Raw genomic sequence first — 23,247 nt, 5'->3', positions numbered from 1 at the left:
TCTGTTTTATTTATTTAATATTTATCAGATTATCTGATAAATATTATTTAGCTGAGGTAAAGCTTAATCTGTCCTCACTGTAAAATATCACAGTAATTAAAGTAATTTTAGAGAACAGATACGTCTCTTTGAGAAAGAACAGGATCACCGTGAGCAGTGCGTTGTGAGTGCTGGTGAGTGTTTGTGGGCTCGCTGCCACAGGGTATGGGTGTGAAGTGGGTGTGAAAGTGGGTGTGTGAGTGTGTGGGTGTCGAGTGGTTTTAGCTCAAGGAAGTGGCCGATGGTAACGTCAGTTAGAGCGTTAGATCAGGATGCTGTTGGGAATCGGGTGTGGAGTTGTTAATCCTGTACTGCAGTGTTGACAGGAGCATGCGGCGGATCATTTGATGCAGACTCACTGTGTAATATTGAAAGGCTTGTATGATTAGATGGAACGCAGAAGTAAGCGGCTGATCCTAGTTTGAAATGTGAGCTAGAGGTACCTTATTAGTTAGATAAAAATAGGCATATTGTATTTCATTTACCTACAGTTTTAAATAATTTAGTGACTGATGAGCTGAGTTTTAGAGTTTTAGAGTTTCCTGTAGTTAATTCCAGCTCACTAGTGCTTTGCAACTAAAAGCAGATTTTTTCCAGTTCACTAAAAACTCTTGGTACTAGAGAGGTTATCCATTAAAGGTCACCTTCCGTCGTTTTTTCTTTCATTTTAAAATGTCTAGTTGTGGTCTCTAGTATGAATGAATGACATGTGAGCCGTTTTTGTAAAAAAAAAAGGGCTCAGGTGTCTCTGTATAGCTCTTTTTTAATGGACTGTTTTAGGGGTGTGTCCAAAATGACCGGATTCCAGCTTTGCTCATGAATATTCATACATGCAAACAGCATGCAAATATCTCTCCTCTGATTGGCTAGGAGCACTGCGACGCCCCTCCACCGCTCTGCCGCTCACTGCCTCCCACCTCCTAACTGATGAGCGGTGATGTTGCGTCGCTTCAGCTCCGCCTCTGGGAGTTTCTCGAGCCAAGGTGGGCTGGTCTGTGAGTTTCTGCCTACGTAGGCAGAAAGATAATTCAAAATTCACCCGTTTTTCGGAGGGGGGAGGGGGGATTTCTTTGCTTAGCTCCTGCAGACAATGGGGGCTGCAAAACAGTTTAATGTGCAGGTGTACACATTCAACTCGGAGAGACCTACTGTATTCCACAAAAAACAAGAAAAATCGGATTTTCGCGGAAGGTGACCTTTAAAAATTGTTATTATTATTTTATCAGATAAAATTAGCTTGATTTTATATTTTTACAGTTTATTTCATTCTTATTCTTTCTTTTTTTTTCTTTCTTTCTTGAGTGACGTTCCAGTTAGGGTCGCCACCCATCCTGTAAAATACAGAACGACCTTTATTTGGCAATTAAATGTATCTTGCATCCCCATTTTGAACCAATGTGCAAAGGAATTTGTTCTTTATTTTCATAAATGTCCATGTACATAAAATATATGTAAAAATATATTAAAAATATATGTAAAAATATAATGTAAATATATGCATTGATTTTACTAATCTTACTAATCTTTTACTAATTGATTTTATTAATCTCTGGAATATAATCCCAAGCTGATCATCAAACCAAACTGAACTGCTTGAATTTTTGCACCAGGAGTAAAGGCGTAAAGTTATCCAAAAGCAGTGTGTAAGACTGGTGGAGGAGAACATGATGCCAAGATGCATGAAAAAACTGTGATTAAAAAACAGGGTTATTTCTGGGCCTTTTTTTACTGATATCTTCCTAAGAATTTTACTTATCATTTTTCTGTAGAAAAGTCCTAATAGAAAGTTGATGTCAGATTCCTGGCATAGTTTAAATAGTTTTTAAATACAGAATGTTTCCCATTGTCCTTGTAAAAAGCAAATAAATTGTATATGAGAAAGCAGATAGCACTGCCAAATAACAGGGTTTTAATCATTTTCAAGTAAGAGGATTTAGTAATCTCTTATAGATCTGTCGTTTTTATCATTTTTTCATATCATATTTAAAACCCTGATATCTATAACACTCAGGTCAGTATCTGTATCTGCTGAGACCCACAAAAGCACTGCACTGTTAAGATACGAGCGTGCCAAAGTCAGAGCTCACCCGGCTCTTAAAGAGAATGAAAACTAGCACATTGATTAATTTATTATTTTACTTTACGCTCAAAACACCCATGATTAATAAAGAAAATGAGTATATGCCTTTTGCTCATTTTCATGAACGCATGTAGCTATTTTTTTTATTCTAAGTTGCACCCATTTCTGACACAGATGTGCAACAGCACACACACTAGCTAGAATAGGACCCTATGAGGAACAGGAAGAAAAGCATAAATATATATGCACCATCAATGTAAGTATGAATGTAAGTCATATTAAATGACAAAAATACATTTATTTATTTGAATGTTATTTTGATTTTACATTACAATTCTGTGTAAATAGAATACATATACATCATTATCTGTATTTATCTGTGCTTATACAGCAATTTTAACAAAATTAGCAGCATTTTTCTGTTATTTGACACAAAATAACAACACATTCTGAGTTTTAGAGAGATTTATTGAGATTTATTTAAAAAAAATACTGTGTATGATTGCAAAAAAATATTTAAGGAAATGTCCTGGGGAACAAATATTGCCAAAAAATATATAATATATGTAGCTTCGTCCAATACTTTTTTTAACCCTTGTGTGGTGTTCTGGTCTGTGGGACTCGTTTTCATTTTTCATCAAATGATACTAAAAAAATATTTTTTCTAACTCAAACTCATTGGCATTGGCTCATTTTTTGTGAAAAACATATATCAAAACACATTTTCGATAAACACACACTGTACACCCCTCCCCCTACACATTTATATTACATACAGTATGTTTGGCCAAGGGCTAATAAACATTGCTTCATTTGTAAATTTGAAACAAAACAAATTTTCTACTCATATCTTGAGTTTAATTCATTTTCTTTTACATTTTATTAAAAAACTAATAAAAAAAAGAGTAGCACTTTTTAAAAGAAATGTAACAAGAAAGGTAAAGGGCAAATATTAACCATGTAAGCTGTTTATATTGCTTGCAGTTTAGGTGAAGCGAGCATGTGTAAAGCATTTTAATGTAAAATTGCTTAATTTTGCTGAATTAAATACAAGTAACAAAGTAAACGAGTAACAAAAATATGAACACCACACAAGGGTTTGGGGAGTTTGAGATAATTAAGTGGGTGAGTTGGTGATCATCCCACATCCTGACCGCTCTGATGCTTTTGTGGCTGAATGCAATCAAAACAAATTCTCAGCAATGCTTTAAAATATGTACAGTAGAGACAGTTACTCCAACAAAAGCAGAATAAACTCTTAAAACTTTTATAATACCCTTGATTTGAAGAGAAGTAATAAATATCCAAGTGCAGGTGTCCCAACACTTTTTGCCATATAGTGTAAGTTGAGTTGTGTGATATAATCTGTGTTTTTTCAGCTTGTACTGATATAATAATAATCCTGTATGATATACGCAGCAGCAGCTCATTTGTGGTCTGCAGCGTGACTGAATACGCCTCAATGAATGCGAGTCTTGCGTTACGCTGCGTGTATTCCTGCGTATTCTGCATGTCAGCAGTCACGCACCACTCTGGTGAAGAAAATTCCCAGTGCGCTTGTCATTCTTTACAAAAGACACGTTTCTGATGATTGTGATAGCACACTGGCGGCATGCAGGATGTCCGTGTTTATCTGTGTTCTCTATTTTAATCTTTTCCTTTATCTCACTCTCTCTTTACTCTATTTCAGTGACGCTGTTTCGCACTATTACAGGGTTTCAGTTATGTTAGTGTTTAGTTGTGTCCGCCATATTTGGGACGTAATTTCTGGCTTTGTGAATAGTCAATGAAAAATGATGGCTAAAATTAGACATTTACTTTAGACAAAAAAAAAAAAACACACACAGGCACATTAACCAAGTCGATTAAATAGGTAGATATTTGTAGATATCATAAACTTTTATTCTAACTAGTCAAAAGGAACAGATTTACTTAGCACTATCCACATCTTAGCAGGCTTAGCTTATAGTTTAACTTGAGCATGTTTCATGTACCGTATGTATCTTATTTTTTGCACTATAAGGTGCATTTAAATCCTTTAATTTTCCCAAAAATTGACAGTGTGCCTTATAATCCGGTGCAACATATGTATGGATTTTAACATTTAGGTATTAAGGAGCAGTAAAGCCACTCCACTGTAGTTCAGCATTATACAGGAGTTTCAGTGAAGTTTCTCCAGCACCAAGGCTTGAGCAGTATTAGCATTAGCCGCTATCCACGCTAGCCGTTTCATCATACAGTGGTGAGTATAATGGACTGACTGTCATGGATAGTCTCTGTGTTTTCCATGTTAAAACAAGCTAGGTAAGAAGAACAGCTGGGGTTACCGGAACACTCATGGTTCTTCAGTGTAGCGCTATTGGGCAGCTTCTGCTAACTATGCTAAAATACTGAAAATCTAAGCTTACTGTAAATAAACGGAAGTGCTTTACTCACCCAAATAAATGTTTTTCAGGAGAGAAATGTGTGAAGTTTGACATCCAACACTCGTTTAAATGTTTTTTTTTAAGAATTTTGTTTCTGTAGACACCCTTTGACTGTTATGTTTCAGTGTTGTTGTCTAGGAATTGGCCTGTTTTGGATATACATCTCTGTTTTGGATATGCTGAGTGTTCTTTTGAAGTAAAACACAACAGTGTATGAGGTTGTACTTGAGTTTTTAAGGTACCATTTTCCATTCTAGGCATATGGTTGTAACTGTACGGTGTACAATCATACGTTGCCAGAAATCACAAGAGCAAGTGTAACCTGATTGGAGATTGCTTCATAAGTCACTATGTAAGGATTTCCATGCATGCCTATAGCATAGTTTCCTCGTAGTTCCAGTGCAAAACTAATAAATCAAATTTCACCCACCAGACGTGCTCGGGTTGTGCCAATCTTTGTCCAGAGCATCGTTGCAGAACCCCAAACCGGTTCTATCCCTCATACATCCTCAAAGACATCCTCCTTATCACCCAGCAGGTGCCTCCACTTGACTACCTGGATATATGATGGGGGTGATCAAAGATCTTTCTGTTGGTTGGCTGTTTTTTCCTTTCCCATCCTTTCTCAGAAGAACTGGAATGAGATCAACACATCTCTATGAATGCCATGACTCACATTTCCAGTTTTAGAAGTTTTAGATGCTGCATAAATCAGTTGAAGGCCAAGCAGAGCAAGGGGAATTACAGCTGGAATGTTTTAATAACTATTCTGTGGTTACAGATAATATCGCCTGACAGTGCCTGTGCTCCACACGGTGCACACATGCCTCCGAGTTTGCGTGATTTTTACTGATGGACGAGGAAGATACGCTGCTTGGTAAAGTGGTAAAAGTATGTGAACCTCTAGGATTAGCAGGTATTTTGGAGGTGAAATTAGAGTCAGGTGTGTTCAATCAATGGAAAGGCAATCAGGTGTGAGTGGGCGGAGCCTGTTCTATTCTCATCAGGCTGGGAAAAGTTACAAAACCAACTCTAAAGAGTCTGGACTCAACCAATCCACAGCCAGACAGATTACAGTGTACAAATAAAGAAAATTCAAGACCAATGCTACCAACTCAACCAACAAAAATCACTTTAAAAGCAAGCGTATATTACTCAGAGAGATGTCAAAGGACCCCAGGGTGACTTCTAAGCAACTGAAGGCCTCTTTCACATTGGCTAATGTTTAATGAGTCCACCATTAGGAAATCATTTTTGCTAAATATCACATATAGCGCTTTTCCACCAATGTGGAACCAGCACCATTCTGATTCGTAAACCTAATTTTGAAGCGTTTCCACCAACAAAAGTAGGTTTTGGAACCATTCTTATAAGCCCAAATGTAATTGGTTCAAGTACTAGAGTTCCTTCGGTGAAAAAGTTCTAATAGACAAGCTAGAAGGCTTGAGACCAAAATAGCACTTGGTTTAATAAAAGAAAAGCATTATGTTTTGAGAAAGGAAAACACTGCATACTTGACCCATCTGTGAAACATGGTGGTGGTATTATCGTGGTTTGGGCTAGTTTTATTGCATCTGAACCAGAAGGGAGGCGTGCCATAATTGGTGGACCAATGAATTCTGAGTTATTTTAAAGAATCCAAGAGTAAGGTGGGTAATCTAAGAAGACAACGACCCTAAGCACACAAGTGGATCTACTAAATTATGGTATAAGAGGAATAAAGTTAATGTTTTGGAATGGGGCCAAGACAAATTTCTGACCTTTTTTCTAAGGTAAATGTTGTGGAAGGAGCTGATAATGTAAAGAAATCCACCAATATCCCAGAGTTGAAGCTGTTCTGTATGGAGGAATGAGCTAAAGTTCCTCTAATCAGTGTGCAGGACTTATCAACAGTTACCGGAAACGTTTGTGTTCAGTTATTGCTGCAAAAAAAAAAAGACTAAGTATTATATTTTTGTCTCATTTGATTAACCGAGTTCTGTTTATCTACTTTTATGACTTGTGTAAAAATCACAAGTGTGATGATGATGTTTTAGATCATAAACCCTTCCCATCTGGAGATACAAAAGTAGAACACGTCATTTAGAAGAACATTTAACTAAACTAAATTGAGTAACTTTTATTCTGCATGTTTTTTTTTTTTTCAGGTACTGAAGCAGGGTGGCATTACAGCTGATTCAACTGCAGAACTTTAAACCATCTCAGAGTGCTCCATACGTCTCATGGGGAAACTGGTGTCACAGTGTGTTTGGTTCCTTTTTGCTTAAAACTGTCTCAATGCTGACCTGATAATTACAGTGGCGTGAAAAAGTATTACCCCCCCCCCCCCCTACAGATTTCTTTAGTTTTTGCTTTTTTGTCATACTCAAACTTTAAAATCAGACAAAGATAATCTGAGTAAATATAAAAAGCACTTTTTAAATGATGATTTTATTTATTAAAGGAAAAAAACAAACTATCCAAACCAATATAACTCTGTGTAAAACCATTTTTCACCAGTCTCTTTCTTATTATTGAATCATTAACAAATGAGGCGAGTGAGACCTGCAGTTCTTTAAATGTTGTTCTGGGTTTTTTTAGTGACCTCCTGGATGAGTTGTCCATGCCCTTTTGGAGTAAAGGTTCTCAAGTGTTTTTCTTTATTAGTTTCATTCTGAGGGGAAAACACAAAAAGACACATTCTTCTGCACAGTTTCGTGAAAAGAAGCTGCAACATCTCATTTGATGCGATGCAAATTTTTGGACACCATCCCAGATTTTCAGGTTGATTGAGAAGCTGAGCGAAGATCTTGTGCAACCATTTAAATGAATGACTGGTTTTGTAAGAACAAGGACACAGGATAGAACTGTTGAAATAAACGTGGTAAATGATCCATGAAGTGCAAAAGAACACAGACTATCTCTATAAAATAACTCATGCCTTCAATGTTTTAGAGCAGTGAGTCTAAAAAAAAATCATATTGTTTATTAGATTATCCATCTGCCTTCCATTTGTGCAAAAAACAGCCTGATTTACTCTTTCATACTCTCCTTTTCTTCTTCCTAAATCCACTTCAGTCCTGTGTATTTGTAATGACTGCAATCCCATGTTCCCTTATTCCTTCCTTATTTATTAATAGATATTTGACTTGATTGTATAAACATAATTGTAGTAATTACGTCCAAATTGTCTGCGGCCACTAGTGAAGATACCTCTGTTTTGCATTAAACATATATATATTTTATTAATATTTTAATAGCAGGTGAGTTAAAGGAGAACTTCAGTGTAAAATGGACTTTTGTTGTAGTAAAACATGATAAAAAGAACTTACCTTTGATGAATAGCACACCTCTGTTCTCCCACAGCGTTCTGAATTCCAGCACTCTGTAAAACGACCATATTGGGGCATATTTTGCCCCAGATAAATCGCTTTTTACACCGTTATCCAGCTCAAAGTAGCTCCACACCTCTTTGATAGAATCCGGAGAGCCCTGACATTTAAAACAAGGCATTAATAACTAAAAAAGTGCACAAGAAGCTTATTAAAAAACACTGTTTACATCTATATAATGCTATCTTCAGCTTCGAGCACCACCATACTGTAAAACAGCAGCTTCAAAATCACATTAAATCAGGCAGAATAGTATTTCTATTGTTGATACTCCGTGCTCAAAAAACAAAGGACAAAGCTTGTGAGGAATAACTGTGTCATTTTAGTGTAAGTGATCTTTCTCTACTGCCTCAGTTTACGGTTCTGTACGTCTCAGCTTATCCAGAAATGCATGTGTGCCGTGTGTCCTCCTAATTGGAGTTTAGAGATTAAATTATAATTCCTGACCATAGAGGGAAGCCCAGGATTTAAAAAATCCCTATTCTCACATTCTTTAATGTTAATTCATTTTCATTGTGTTCTCAGACTTTTTGACTTAACTGTATATTGCAATAGATTGAGTATAAATCTGAATAAATGTACTTTATTTTATTTTTAGAAACATGTATACATTTTGTATGGCATGCATTTTCCATATTTGTCCAATTGTCATTAATTGATTAATAATGATTTTATAATGTATGAAAAAAAATATTAAAATGCAATAAATAAATGCATTTTTTTGTTGCTCATTTTGAAGCGTTTTTATTATTATTATTACTAACAGAATATGTTATTATATGTTATTACTACTATATTTACGTACTTTTCAGTGTCTTCCAGTGGATAGTAGTATTAGTTTTTCTCATTATATTAGTATGTTTTTTAAATATTTTTTTTTGTTCTTGCACAAAATGTGAGATCAACTTTTATCTGATACCACATTTTATATATTTTATATATATTTTTAATATATTTTATATATAAGTACTGTAATTTCCTGTTGGCTTTATACTGACTGACAGTGTGCACAGTGACCGCATGCCACCATGACACGCCACCCTGATGTGCCACCCTCGGGTCCTGCCCTGACATGCTGCCCCTACCTACCAGCACACTTACAGTAAACCAGGGTTACACAGTAGGTATGAGATTTTTTTTTATTATTTTTTATTGAGTTTAAATAAAAACACTTAATTATAAAATTACAGATGTTATTTTTATAGCAAATGAACTGAGAAGGCTTCTGGTCTTTATTAAAAAAAATAAAGTTCTGATAAAACTTCCTATTCAAACATTTACCTTCCTCTTTTAGTTCTAGAAAAACATCAGAAATGTTATCTTGACAATCTAAGAACAATGTGTGACTTTAATACGATCAACTATTTGAGTACTAAACGTCAACTGGGGACACGAGAAACACATCTGAGCAGCATTATCTCATCATCTGATCTTCTTGTCTGTCAAAAACTAAGGAAATATTAAGTATATTTATTTTACGTTTTTTTTCTGTACTATTAGAAACTATTCCTAAAACCTCACACTCACTGTACCACTAATATGTGGTTTAAACCCCAAATTGTGAAGACTGTGTCACTATCCATATATTTCTAGGCCTATATGTATATAATATGTACAAATATATCTATCCCAAAAGCCATTAATATGTGTGGGTGTTGCATGTCTAAAGATAAAACAGACATGCATGTTTAAAATGAATAAGAAAAAAACATTTAAAATTGTTTAAAAGTATGTTGTTTAAATAAACTTGCATATATACATTAAATATATATGGCAAACATATGGATGCAACATATAATTGCATATTAAAATAAATATATATATATATATATACACATATATACGTATATATATATGTATATATATATATATATATATATATATATATATACATATATATATATATATTATTTTTTATATGAGAATGTTCTAAACTTATATCTACATGTATCCAGAGGATGAATGTATGTGAGAATAATATATCACCTTATGTGTATCATATATGGAAACACCATTATTGATATAGGGTCATATATAACCCTAGCTTTAACCTTCAGTTACACATAACACTCACTGTGACCCTAATTAAGACTAACTCTAACCCAAACATTAACATGAAGCTTTAAACCAACCTTAACGCTCGCTCTAACACTAATCTTCACCTTAAACTTAAACATAACATTCAGTCTAAACTTGAGCTTAACTTTAACACTAACCCTAAATCTAACTCTCTTTAATCCTGACCCTAACTACAACTGTAAACCTAAATCTAACTCTTAAAGACTAAAACTTTAAACCTAACTCTGTAACTCTAGTATTAACTTAAGCCTAACCTCTAAACCTGATCATCACTAAATCCCTAAACCTACATTTAACATAAGTCTCTTCCTCTAACCTTAACCTGAACCTTTAACCTAAACCTAACACTGACCTTAATCTTAAATTTAGCTCTAAACTTAACTCTCACTTTAATCCTGACCTTAACTACAACTCTAAACCTAAATCTAACTCTTACTGTGATCCTGACCCTAACTACAACTTTAAACCTAACTCTGTAACTCTGATGTTAACTTAAGCCTAACCTCTAAACTTAATCATCACTTTACTCCTAAACTTAACTTTAACATTAGTCTACACCTAAGACTTCCATAACCTTAACCTGAACGTTTAACCTTAAATTTACCCCGAAACCCTATCCCTAACACTCCCTCTATCCCTGACCTTAATTTCAACTCTGAAACCTGAACCCAACGCTCACCCTTATTATGACTGAATGCCAGTTTTAATTCCAAGTCTAAGGGCCCTATCGTACACCTTGTGCAAGGTGTGTAGCAATGCTCTTTGCTATCTTACACCGCATCACCAGTCTGTATTTTCACGCCTTGCTCCTGCACTTTTAAAATAGCGTCTATAGAGTCTAGGAATAAATCTATATTGATGATCTGGTGTGGTGGTCTGGAAGTGAGGTGTGTTCAGGTACATTTCTGATGTGTTGCTACAGTATTTTGATTGTGGAAAACACCAGGAGCTCCACTGACTGATTAAAACCCTGACAACAGTCAACAGCAGAGTGCAAACCTGACATTTATCTCATCAATAATCAGAATAAAGAATAAAATAACATTGCTGTTACCTTAAATGAGCTGCCGGTGTATCTTCACAGCGTGAACACAGCGCAGGTCAGTATCTGTCTCTGCTAAGACGCACAAAATCACCTCGCTGTTAAGATACGAACGCGCCAAAGTCAGAGCTCACCTGCCTCTTAAAGGGAATGACAACTAGCTTGTCATAGACACTGATTAGTCTATTATTTTACATTACGCCCAAAAGAAACCCATGATTATTTAAGAGAGTTAGTTCATGCTTTTTGCGCGTTTTAAACTGCGCATGTCGTATTTTTTGTGCCCTCATGATAACAAAGACATGCTGACATGCCCTAAATCCAGCGGCACAATCTGCAATTGACCAGTGTGCTATAGAGCCCTAAAATAGGGCACTAAAAATAAGCCAAATCCTCACATTCAGACTTAATATGAGACTAACACTAATGCTAAAATATACACATGTTATAAATAACCAAATCATAGCATATTTATCTTCTATAAAACTAATTATTATATATCATTACTCTAAAAATAAAAAAAAATACCAGTACCAATATACACACATACATACATACATACACTATGGGGCTGCATTACTTATACAAACACAAGATCGAACTCAATCAATTTTGGTTGATACGAGAATTGGACTTTTTTTCTATATGTGATGTGTTTGCCTTTCGTACACTGGTCACAAAATTGATTGAATTTGATTGAAGACTGCATTAGTCACGAGGCAGGATGTGTCACAGTGAGTGTAATGAGTATATTGGTCTGTAATATCCATGAGATGAGTGAGATGAATATTCATCTCGGCTCTTATTAAGAAATAGTATGCCTTCTATCAAATTTCCTTGTTGAAATCCTTTCCCGGAGACAGTTTGAATGATGCTTTAATCAAATAAAGTGATGGGAGATACTGTATCATTCTGTTTGGATACGCCGGAAACGTGTTTGTTCTGCAGAGTGGATCCGGATCGCTGAATCAACAGGCGAAACAACAGCAGACGAACGCTGTTTGTTTTATAGAGAGAGTATTTATAGATTTGCTTTCCTTTGTCAATATAATTAAACGATTTAATGGAACCGATTCTAATCACAGGCAAACATTTGGTGTAGCCAGGCAACCCTGATAGGTATTTTCAAGAACACCCTTGTTTAACACCCTGTAACAACCACATGAAAGCACCTGATCACCAGGAAAAGGGTAACTAGTATGAGAGGACCTTAGGCGAATGTTTTAAATGATCGTTTGATTCATTCATTAAATGACCTTCTTAAGTCTTAACATCCTCATAGTTAACCACATTTAAAAGGTCAAAAACCATGTGAAAAGATTCCAGTACTACCAGAATATCCACCAAGGCATGACTCAAAAGTAAGAAATCTGTATTTTTAACCCTGTTGAGATGCCGTGTCGTGATTGGAAGGGGCTGTGCATAAACAAGAAACCCAACAAACATAACCCAGCTGAAAGAATTCTGCATGGAGGAGTGGGAAAGTCTTTCTCCAGTCGATGTCAGAGATTAGTAGACAGTTATAGGAAATGTCTATTTGAGGTTATTTCAGCCAAATGTGAAAAGATCAACTGCATAGGTGGGTTCTGCTAATGGTGCTTTCCCACAGAATTGCATTTAACCTACTGTATTTGACTCTACTAGACTCGTTTGACTCGTTATTTGCTTTTTTTGTTTCTGGTAACTGGTGGTAAATTTTCCACTACCACAGCTCACTCCTAAAATGTAATTTTAGCAGTTTCCCTGCTAAATATTTGATATTTTTGCCTAATCTTAGCTTTAATAAGCCAGAGTCAGGTCATGCTACAGCACCCCTGACCAAAAATGTATTGGTTCATCTGCAAAAAGAAGTGTAAAAGCACTTTTTTTTTACATGGTTCTGACTTTTCAGGAAGCTGGGGCAGGCTGTAATCAGCCTTAAAACACACCAGAGGATAAAATAACTGTAGATTAACCCTTATTTATAAACAGAAATAAAAGCAATCTGTATAATAATCTGTAACTTTGAATTCTTTGTCAGAAAGGTGGAAATACATGCTGAGATAAATGCTGTTTGTTTTATATAGAGAGAGTATTTATAGATTTGCTTTCCTTTGTCAACATAATGAAACAATTTATGGAATGGAACTGATTCTAATCACAGGCAAACATTTGATGCATCCAGGCAACCCTGATAGATATTCTATTTCGTAATAATTTGGTTTGAAGGGGCTGTGCATACACAAAGAAACCCACCAAACATCACCCAGCTGAAAGAATTCTGCATGGAGGAGTGGGAAAGTCTTTCTCCAGTCTCCAGTTGATGTCAGAGACACCTGATACTCACTAAACAGCTGTGTAAAACCCAAACAAAGTGAATTAAATACTGTAACGTCCCGTACACAACGTAACAAACAGTTTAAAATTAAAATCTAAACCTGCAGAGAAGGCGTCGCCACCGCATCCCCTCAGCGGGTAAACACATGCCGTGTAAACTGCTCTTACCCACCAGCAGGCCGAGATTAACCAGGACTATGTGCACCATCCCGCAGCTATGCCAGGAATGAGAGACCTTTGCGTTTCTGTTTTGATGAGCTTTCACTTGCTGACGGAGGTGCTCTGACTGTTACAGAGTTCAGGGGCATTTTGCAGCTGTGTGGTTTTGTCATGTGCCGCCTGCATGCGTTCACCTGTCGTACAACATTTAACACATCCAGAGCTGGCAGAGGATTCTCGGAGACGGGCTGGGCCTGATGGTAATGCTGGAGAGAAACATCAACAAGGCCATCAGCAAGATCAACAATCATTTCATGATGATCATCATCGTCATAATTCCCTTCTTCAGAAATTCAACAGCTCTAATCAGAAAAATGTTACATATATTTATTGTTTATTTATTGTTAATTTTAATTTTTAACAAAAAAGTGTATAATAGTTTTAGTTTTAGTTCACATTTTAGTCTTTTGGTTATTATGAGTTTTGTTTTGCATTAGTTTTATTCTGCAATGCCACTTTTGTATCATGTTTTATTCATGCCTTTTTCTTATTTTCTTATTTTTGTTTCCAATTATTTTTTGTTATTTTACATATTTTTAATTTCTCTTTGTTTTAATCATGTTTAAATCAATCATGCTTTATTCTTATTTTAGTTTTTATTTCCATTTTTACTGTGATTCTTTTACATGTTTTTTTATTTGATTTCTCTGTGTATTTTCTCATTTGTAAAGCACTTTGAATGACCGTTGTGTATGAAAGGTGCTGTATAAATAAACTTGCCTAGTTTTACTCTAGTTTTAGTCGGCGAACAACATTTTAGTCTTTTTAGTTTCAGTCTAATTAATTTTAGTAAAAAAAAATTGTATTAAATATTTTTATTGATTTATTACTTTAGATTTGTGTTGTTATGTTGAGATAATTTGTTGCTAATGTTTATTAAAATAGTAGCCTTTAAGTTTTGTTGAATTTAAATTATGCTAACATTAAAACATTTTAATGAAAGTGACCTGTAAAGATCTGATGTCAATATACAGTATATTTAAAAATATATATTTGAACAAATTAACTATTAACTATTATAAATACCAATGCATATTAACCAATGCATATTAACATTTTGCAAATGTTACCGAATTCTTATGGTACTCCTTTAGTCATGTGTAAATTAATACAACTGAAAGGACCTGAAAAATAAATTTTTATTATAATAATAATAATTCTTTAATCAGGTGATCTAAAAAAGGAACTTAATAAATAAAACAATTAAAAAGTAAATGGTCAGAGCATTAGCAAAACAAGCAAACAATATAAAATTAAATAAAAATTATAATAATAATTCAGAATTAAAACATAAGAGAACAGGCTAAAATGTGAAGCAATAAAACAAAGAGATAAATAATTAGAATAATAAAATATAAGCACAAATAAAGAAAAAGAGGACTAAAAACGACTATAAAATACTATAAAAAGGTAAGTGATGGAAATAAAATAAAAAAGTAAAACAGAAGGTGAAACAAATGTTGATAAGCACATAAAAGGTCACATAAAAGGTTTTAGAAATGTACTGTTTATTTGGTATCTCAGATAAGATAGATAAATGCAATTCTTTTTTGTTATTTTAGCCATTTATAGTTTTCTGCTAATAAATGCTCTAAATGACAAAATCATTTTATTTGGGGATTTGGGAGAAATGTTGTCTGTAGTTTATAGAATAAAACAACAATGTTCATTTTACTCAAACATAAACCTATAAATAGCAAAATCAGAGAAACTGATTCAGAAACTGGTCTCTTAATTTTTTTTTCATATATATATATATATATATATATATATTTAGGGTGGCAACCCTTGTTCCAATGTTCCACTGATCTACATTCTGATTTATATTCACTGGTTCTGAGCGTGAGTTTGCCGTCTTACAGTGATGTTTCTGATATAGTTTTTTTTACTGCATGTAAATTCCTGGAGTGTTTGAGGCGTGTGTCAGGATGCCTCACAACGGCTGCACTGTACACTGGTTTTGACATCCATGAATAAAAGAGATTCATCCCAACTTTTATTAGGAAACGTATCTTCTGTGAAATTCTCTTGTTTGAGTTTGTCACTTGTCGTTTCAGTTTAAATGAGGCTTAATCAAATAAAGGAATGGGATATACTGAATCATCTTGTTTGGATTTGTTCGCGGAGTGTTTGTTCTGTGGAGTGGATCCAGGATCTCTGAGTAAACTGGAGAACAAGTGCAGATAAATTCTGTTTGTTTAATCTGTTTAAAAATGAGTGTGTCTTTATAGATTTACACAGCTGAGTGATATAAATGACCAGGCTACTGATTTCCTCTTTAGACTCTTCACGTTCGCACAGCACACATCAGTGACGGAAACTGAAGAAGGCTAAAACTCCCTTTGGGTTTTATGGGCGTGTGAGCCTCTCTGTTTGTGTTCTGCTCATGTCTGTCTGTGTGTGGTTCCTTGTTTGTGTTCAGCTCTTGTCAGAGGATGATCAGCTAGTATCTCTGCTTCTGTGCATCTGCTTACGTGAGGAATCTGTATTCGTGACGTGCAGAATGTGCTCACAGTGTGGAGGAGATATTAGCATGCTGAAATGCAGCTTTTACCTCCTTGTGCAACCAGTAAAACAGACGTTTTACTTGTTCTCCCTCCTGCCTTCGGGAAGAAGGTACCGCAGCATCCGGTCCAGCACGACCAGATTCTGCAACAGCTTCTACCCCCAAGCCATCAGACTCCTTAACTGCAGAGACTGAACTGATGGTTTTTCTGTACATGCACACACACTCTTACCCCACTTACCCCAGAAAATGGAAAGCACTAAAAACCCTACTACCTCACTGGACTCTATTGCACACTGTGTAATAGAGGTAATTACTACCTCACTGGTCTTTTTTGCACACTTTTTGCACACTGCATAATTTGCACACTGTCTTGTTATTTATTATTCTTTGTCTGTATTGTGTTGTATTGTCTGTCTGCTCTTTTGTACTGTTGCACTATTGTTCTGTCTACACTGTGTTTATGTGCACCATGGTCCCTGGAGGAACGTTGTTTCGTTTCACTGTGTACTCTGTATATAGCTGAAATGACAATAAAAACCACTTTGACTTTTGACTTTGTTTGGGTCCTTTCTTCTGCAAACAAGGTCCAGCAGAGGTCAAAAGGTTAAACACACTCTACCTGAAATCATGCAATTTTCATTAAAACCCACAATAAAATCACAATAGGATATTATCACACGTGTTTCACAATAATGATGATATCATGATACTGTAATTCTGCTATACTCTTTTTTTCCCCCATTTTCTCCCCAATTAACAAGGCCAATTACCCAACCCACTCATTAGGACAACACCTAGAGGGTTAGCAAAACAATTGTGCTCTCTCAGGGCTCCGGCAGCTGATGGCAAGCTGCATGAGCGGGATTCAAACTGGCGATCTCCTGATCACCACTCGGCGCCCTCTATGAAGACTATTCTCTACGATACTTTATACCATCTGTAATACTGAAGAGGATAAAATACTCCTACATAAGCAAAAAAAAAAAAAAAAGTGATTATGGATTTATTGGTTGCAGTTTAACCTGTAGATTAATTAAGCAGTAAATTTAATAAGTCAAATTTGAGGGGATTTATATGTCACAGCAATTATCAATACGATAATGTCAAAACTATATATGATATATCGAAATATTGTCCCATCCCTACACCGTAAATAATTACAAAATTATTTAAAAAAATTCTGTACTGTCCACATAAATAATTTTTTTTTTTAAATGTACATTCGCTGATAAATGCTGTGTAAAAACAGAACATCACATAGGTTGGAAATTCCATTAATATAAAAACATAAGAAATATACAGTACATTTTATGAATGAATATGAATGTGATCATTTTTTGCATTATTTGAGGTTTAAAAACAATGTTTTTATGTATCATTTTCTTAATTTTTTAAAAAATTTCCTTCCATTTTCTTCAGACTCCGCCTCTTTTTGAACTGCTGCTGATGCTTTAGCATTGCCGAATAGCATCACAGCGCTAACGCTCGGAGGAAAGCGCAGCGACTCGTTTCTGATACATCAGCTCACAGACGCAGCCTCGTGCTGATCCACATCACCCTAGGAGTGATGAGGGGAAAAAGAGACCGCCATCTACTGTACTGTACCCACCCAGAGAGAGCAAGGACAGGTGTGCTCTCTCTGGGCTCTGGCAGCTGATGGCAAGCTGCATTACCGGGATTCGAACCTGCAGCGCTTAGCCCACTGGACCACTCAGAGCCCAAAAAGATTAGTATACTTATACGGATGCCATTTCCTGAGGGAATACCTCACGATTAAATTGTATACAGCTTTAAAAAAAAAATAAAGGAGTTAAGGTGTTAGCTAAAGGTGTTCATTAATTAAAAACCATGCTAAAATTTTAAAAAATAAATAAAATAGTATACAACTGTATACAAAAATGTGGCTAAGAATGTTGTTTGTTATGTTTAGTGAGCTACAGAGAGTTTATTAAGCCTAAATAAAGCTATATGTAAAATACAAAGATATAAAAAAATGAAAACCAGTTCATATAAACCTGTGAGGGGTGATGGAGTTCACAGTTTTCTGTCTATATAATCTATAAAAGGCTTGGAATAGATTCTAATCACAGATACATATTTACTGTCACTGGCTGGAGGAAATCTTTATCTGTGTCTCGGATGAGCGCATGACCGCACCTGATCAGGAGGTGAGAGTCTGTGTGTTTTTAATGCAATGATTTCACCCTTATTGTTTCCTTCACTGATCTAAATATGGCACAGTTAAAATATGTTCAACGATAAGCAGGTATTCACTGTACCTATCAAACACTCTGTTTATAGAATTAACTCTTTATTATTTGCAGTTTATCTAATGTTATATAGAGTTAATTACAGGTAGACACTCACTCTCACTGATCACAGACTTTATTATTATTAATGTTTATTCGGGTTTAGTATTCTAATGTTATATAGAGTTAATTACAGGTAGACACTCACTCTCACTAATCACAGACTTTATTATTAATGTTTATTCGGGTTTAGTATTTTAATGTTATATAGAGTTAATTACAGGTAGACACTCTACTCTCGCTGATCACTGACTTTATTATTAATGTTTAATTGGATTTAGTATTCTAATGTTATATAGAGTTAATTACAGGTAGACACTCACTCTCACTAATCACAGACTTTATTATTAATGTTATTAGGGTATAGTATTTTAATGTTATACAGAGTTAATTACAGGTAGACACTCACTCTCACTGATCACAGACTTTATTATTAACGTTATTAGGTTATAGTATTCTAATGTTATATAGAGTTAATTACAGGTAGACACTCACTCTCACTGATCACTGACTTTATTATTAACGTTATTAGGTTATAGTATTCTAATGTTATATAGAGTTAATTACAGGTAGACACTCACTCTCACTGATCACTGACTTTATTATTATTAATGTTTATTCGGGTTTAGTATTCTAATGTTATATAGAGTTAATTACAGGTAGACACTCTACTCTCTCTGACTTTATAATTAATGTTTAATTGGATTTAGTATTCTAATGTTATATAGAGTTAATTACAGGTAGACACTCACTCTCACTGATCACAGACTTTATTATTAATGTTATTAGCATATAGTATTCTAATGTTATATAGAGTTAATTACAGGTAGACACTCTACTCTCTCTGACTTTATAATTAATGTTTAATTGGATTTAGTATTCTAATGTTATATAGAGTTAATTACAGGTAGACACTCACTCTCACTGATCACAGACTTTATTATTAATGTTATTAGCATATAGTATTCTAATGTTATATAGAGTTAATTACAGGTAGACACTCTACTCTCGCTGATCACTGACTTTATTATTAATGTTTATTTGGATTTAGTATTTTAATGTTATATAGAGTTAATTACACTCACTCTCACTGATCACGGACTTTATTAATGTTTAATTGGATTTAGTGATCTAGTATTTTAATGTTATATTATGCTGGTGAAATGCAAACCAGGAAACGTTGCATTTTTACGCCCCCAAGAAAAAAAAATTCCCTTGCTCAGTATATCCTGGAGACATTCCTTAAACACCTTCAGAAAGCGTTGATGTGTGATTTATGAAAGGTGTGAAGGTTATATGTTGTGAATCAGCTTTGCGGTTTCTCAGAAAAAATCTTCCGACTTTTTTTCTGCCGCTTTTTCTTTTGATCTTCTGCTGACAGTTTATTAAATGTTTTTGGGAGATTCTTTTTTTATTTACTGTAATCACATAATTAGATATTGCCCGTAATATAGAAACTGGGGACACACCCAGTATGCAAATAGATTGTGCCAGAAGCCAATGGAAAGAAGCAAATATCTCAGTTTGAATTTACATAAATGCCCACATATATGCTGTAGCAAAGATCGCTACAGGAGATCATTCATACCGACAGCCATTACACTGTACAACAGCTCTTTACTGTACCGACAGAACAAGGACTAACTAGTTCTTGCTCAATTTGCACCAGCTGGACATTGTAACATCTCTAATATTCTGCACTGTCACTTTGTCCTACTTTTTTATACAGTGCTTTGTACTATATTTATGCACATTTTGCACATATTTGTACATTAATGTTTATACTGTTAATATTAATGTTATCACAGAGCACAGCCACTGTGCATATTTACACTAGTCCATTACTGCACAATTACTGCATAATGTTTATGTCAATAACTTCCGCATATTATGTAAATTATATATCTATAGCTTTTATAATGTGTTATATTTCATATCTTTAATTCTTTTTCATTTTACCTATTCTATTCTATATATTCATTACTTGTGATACTTTTTAATTATTGTTCTTTGCTCTTATTGTAACTGTGCTGCTGTAATAACTGACTTTCCCTCTGGGATTAATAAAGTTCTATCTATCTATCTATCTATCTATCTATCTATCTATCTATCTATCTATCTATCTATCTATCTATCTATCTATCTATCTATCTATCTATCTATCTATCTATCTATCTATCTATCTATCTATCTATCTATCTGTTTAACTATTTTAATAATAAATAGTTTAGTAATGTTTGGAAATATCCAATTTTACATAAACAGACTTAATTTGAGTGTTTAGTGTTGAATTATGTTTGATGGTTTAGCTGGTTCACCAACATGAGCAATCAGCCTCAGCATAAACAGCTTTACTAAATTAGCCAATCAGTAGAATTCACTAGAATTACCATTGACCAGTATGATTGTGCTGGTTGACCATCTTAACAATTCTTTACCAGCTTGAGTTGTTCATACCAACTGGCCAGCTAGCCCATGGTAAGGTGGTAAAATAGAATAATAAAGATAATAAAAAGATAATAAAATAGGTGTTTGTAGATATCTTTTTGGGTTTGTATTTTGAATAATCATTCTGGGGTGCATTTCCCAAAAGCTTCATAACACTAAAAACTTCATTAACCCATACTTAACCCTCCTGTTATGTTATAAAACAAAACAAAATCCTAACAAAACAGTGGGAAATTTGTATTATTAACTCCATTTCTAATCATTCTATTAATATTTAGTGCAGTGGTGTTCCTTACCTCTAACAGGTAATGCTTCAATTAAGATAATTCACTTGTTTTCCATTAAAAAACTTTCAAAAAAAGTTTAAACTTTTTTTTTATGTTTCACTAATTTGCTACTATTTGCTACTTTTGAAAGACCAACATTTAAAACACAATAGTTTAACATAACATTAAAACATAACATTGCAATTTTTTTTTATTTTTTTTATTTTTTTTTTTGTTGCAGGAAATGGTTCCAAATATGTGAGATGAACCATTTTCATATTAAATGTTGATTACAGTAATTAAGGCAAGCAGAAGAATTATTTTAAAACTATTTTTCATAGATCTTCAAACTTTAAAATAGTTCAATTTGACCCAGAACATAACAAAAGGGTTAAGATTGATCGTAATTAAAGAGTGTTTCCCAAACCTTTACGTAACTAAATTAACGAGTAACCCAACCCAGATGTTTTTATTTTACAAAAATGACAAAAAAAAACTTTTATATAAAAAATAAAACTATATTAAATCCCACTTAAATATTATAAGATGGTCTTAATTCCACACAAGCCAGTTTAGATCTTTTTTAAAAAATAAAATAAGCGTTTTATTACATTTCCGTGTGGTTTCTTTATGAGAATTTTTTCCATATTTTATGGTGTAGTCTGAATGTATAATTGAACATTTCCTGAAAGTTAAGTCAGCGCTTCTCTGCACTTCTAGCATTTACGAGTTTTTCGAAACCAGTTCCTCGTGTCTTCAGACTTGTGTCACAGAGAAACAAAATATCTGTCAGTCACTCTTAAAAATCTCACCTCGTAAATGAAGAGTGTTGTTGTCTGTGTATTAGTAATTACAGAGCAATGTCTAGCACTTTTGGTATCTGACTTTGTATATTTAATCTGATTATATGTGCTGTTATCTGATATATTTACCCACTATGTTTTTTGTCTCACATGGTTAGTGTCTGAATAAAATTGGTGGCGCTGCCACTATTATCGAAATATTGCTGGTTCGAATCCCGGTCATGCAGCTTGCCCTCAGCTGCCAGAGCCCTGAGAGAGCAAAGTTGTCCTTGCTCTCTCTGGGTGTGTACAGTAGATGGCGCTTTCTCTTTCCCCTCATTCCTCCTGTGGTGATGTGGATCAGCACAAGGCTGCGTCTGTGAGCTGATGTATCAGAAGCCAGTCTGCGCTTTCCTCCGAGCGCACTCCAATCAGCAGCAGTTCAAAAAGAGGCGGAGTCTGATTTCACGTGTCGGAGGAGGCGTGTGCTAGTCTTCACCCTCCTGCTGTTAGGGGGCATTACTAGTGATAGATAGGTGGAGTCCTAATGAGTGTGTTGGGTAATTGGCATTGTAAATTGTGGAAAAAAGAGATTAAAAATTAATTAATTTTATTATGACACAAACCATGCGGGATACCAAAGCAACTCCACAGCATAACAACCACCTACTATAGCAAATAAGTTCAATTTAAATAATCTATTAAATAATAAATTATATCAATTGCTTTGCATAATAATTCTACTTTGTGTTTAGTCTTTTCTTTATTCTCTTTAATTTATGTAAAACACAAATTTAAAATATTGTGCAGCTCAGAAAATAGAGCTTATTCTTACAGCCTACAACACAGAAGACAGTTAAGGCAGTTTATTAGAATGTATGATCTACAAGTTTACCTAAGGAAGCACTGGGGGGAATGACTACACACTGACGGCGAGTGTCCGTGAGAAACTGAAGGACACACCCAGTATGCAAATAGATTGTGCCAGAAGCCAATGGAAAAGAAGCAATTATCTCAGTTTAAATTCAAATAAATGGCCACAAATGTTCAGCTAATTTAAAATAGTTTAGTAATGTTTGAAAATATCTAATTTTACATAAACAGACTTAAATTGTTTAATTTCAAACTACAGTAATTGTGGGTTTTTTACAGTTAATACCATATTAACTCTCTTGCAACCCCATATAAACCAACTTGGAACTGCTTTAGTTGAACAATCCTTCCTGTATTTTCTTCTTCTTTATTTTTTAAATGCACTTTTGTAATTAATATTTATTTATTTGCTTTACTAATGTATTGTGAGTAAAACAAAATCACACTTCCTAATGATCCAAATGAAGAATACAAATATGCAAATACAA

The 23,247-nt window shown here is 34.4% G+C and overlaps 1 protein-coding gene across 2 annotated transcripts in view; it reads left to right on the top strand.

The window, feature by feature from the left end:
- Positions 1–8,581, top strand: part of rtknb (rhotekin b) — a 55,570-nt gene extending 46,989 nt beyond the window's left edge. For both annotated transcript variants that reach the window (XM_022676593.2, XM_022676594.2), the window contains exon 13: positions 6,693–8,581. In XM_022676593.2, the coding sequence (XP_022532314.1) occupies positions 6,693–6,699 (7 nt within the window). In that variant the 3' untranslated portion in view covers positions 6,700–8,581. The remainder of the gene's footprint in view (positions 1–6,692) is intronic.
- The last annotated feature ends 14,666 nt before the right edge of the window (positions 8,582–23,247 follow it).

Source organism: Astyanax mexicanus, chromosome 17 (genome assembly GCF_023375975.1).
Source record: "Astyanax mexicanus isolate ESR-SI-001 chromosome 17, AstMex3_surface, whole genome shotgun sequence".
Classification (NCBI taxonomy): domain Eukaryota; kingdom Metazoa; phylum Chordata; class Actinopteri; order Characiformes; family Acestrorhamphidae; genus Astyanax; species Astyanax mexicanus.
Note: the sequence above shows the minus strand (reverse complement) of the source record. Positions and strands in the feature narration are given on the sequence as shown.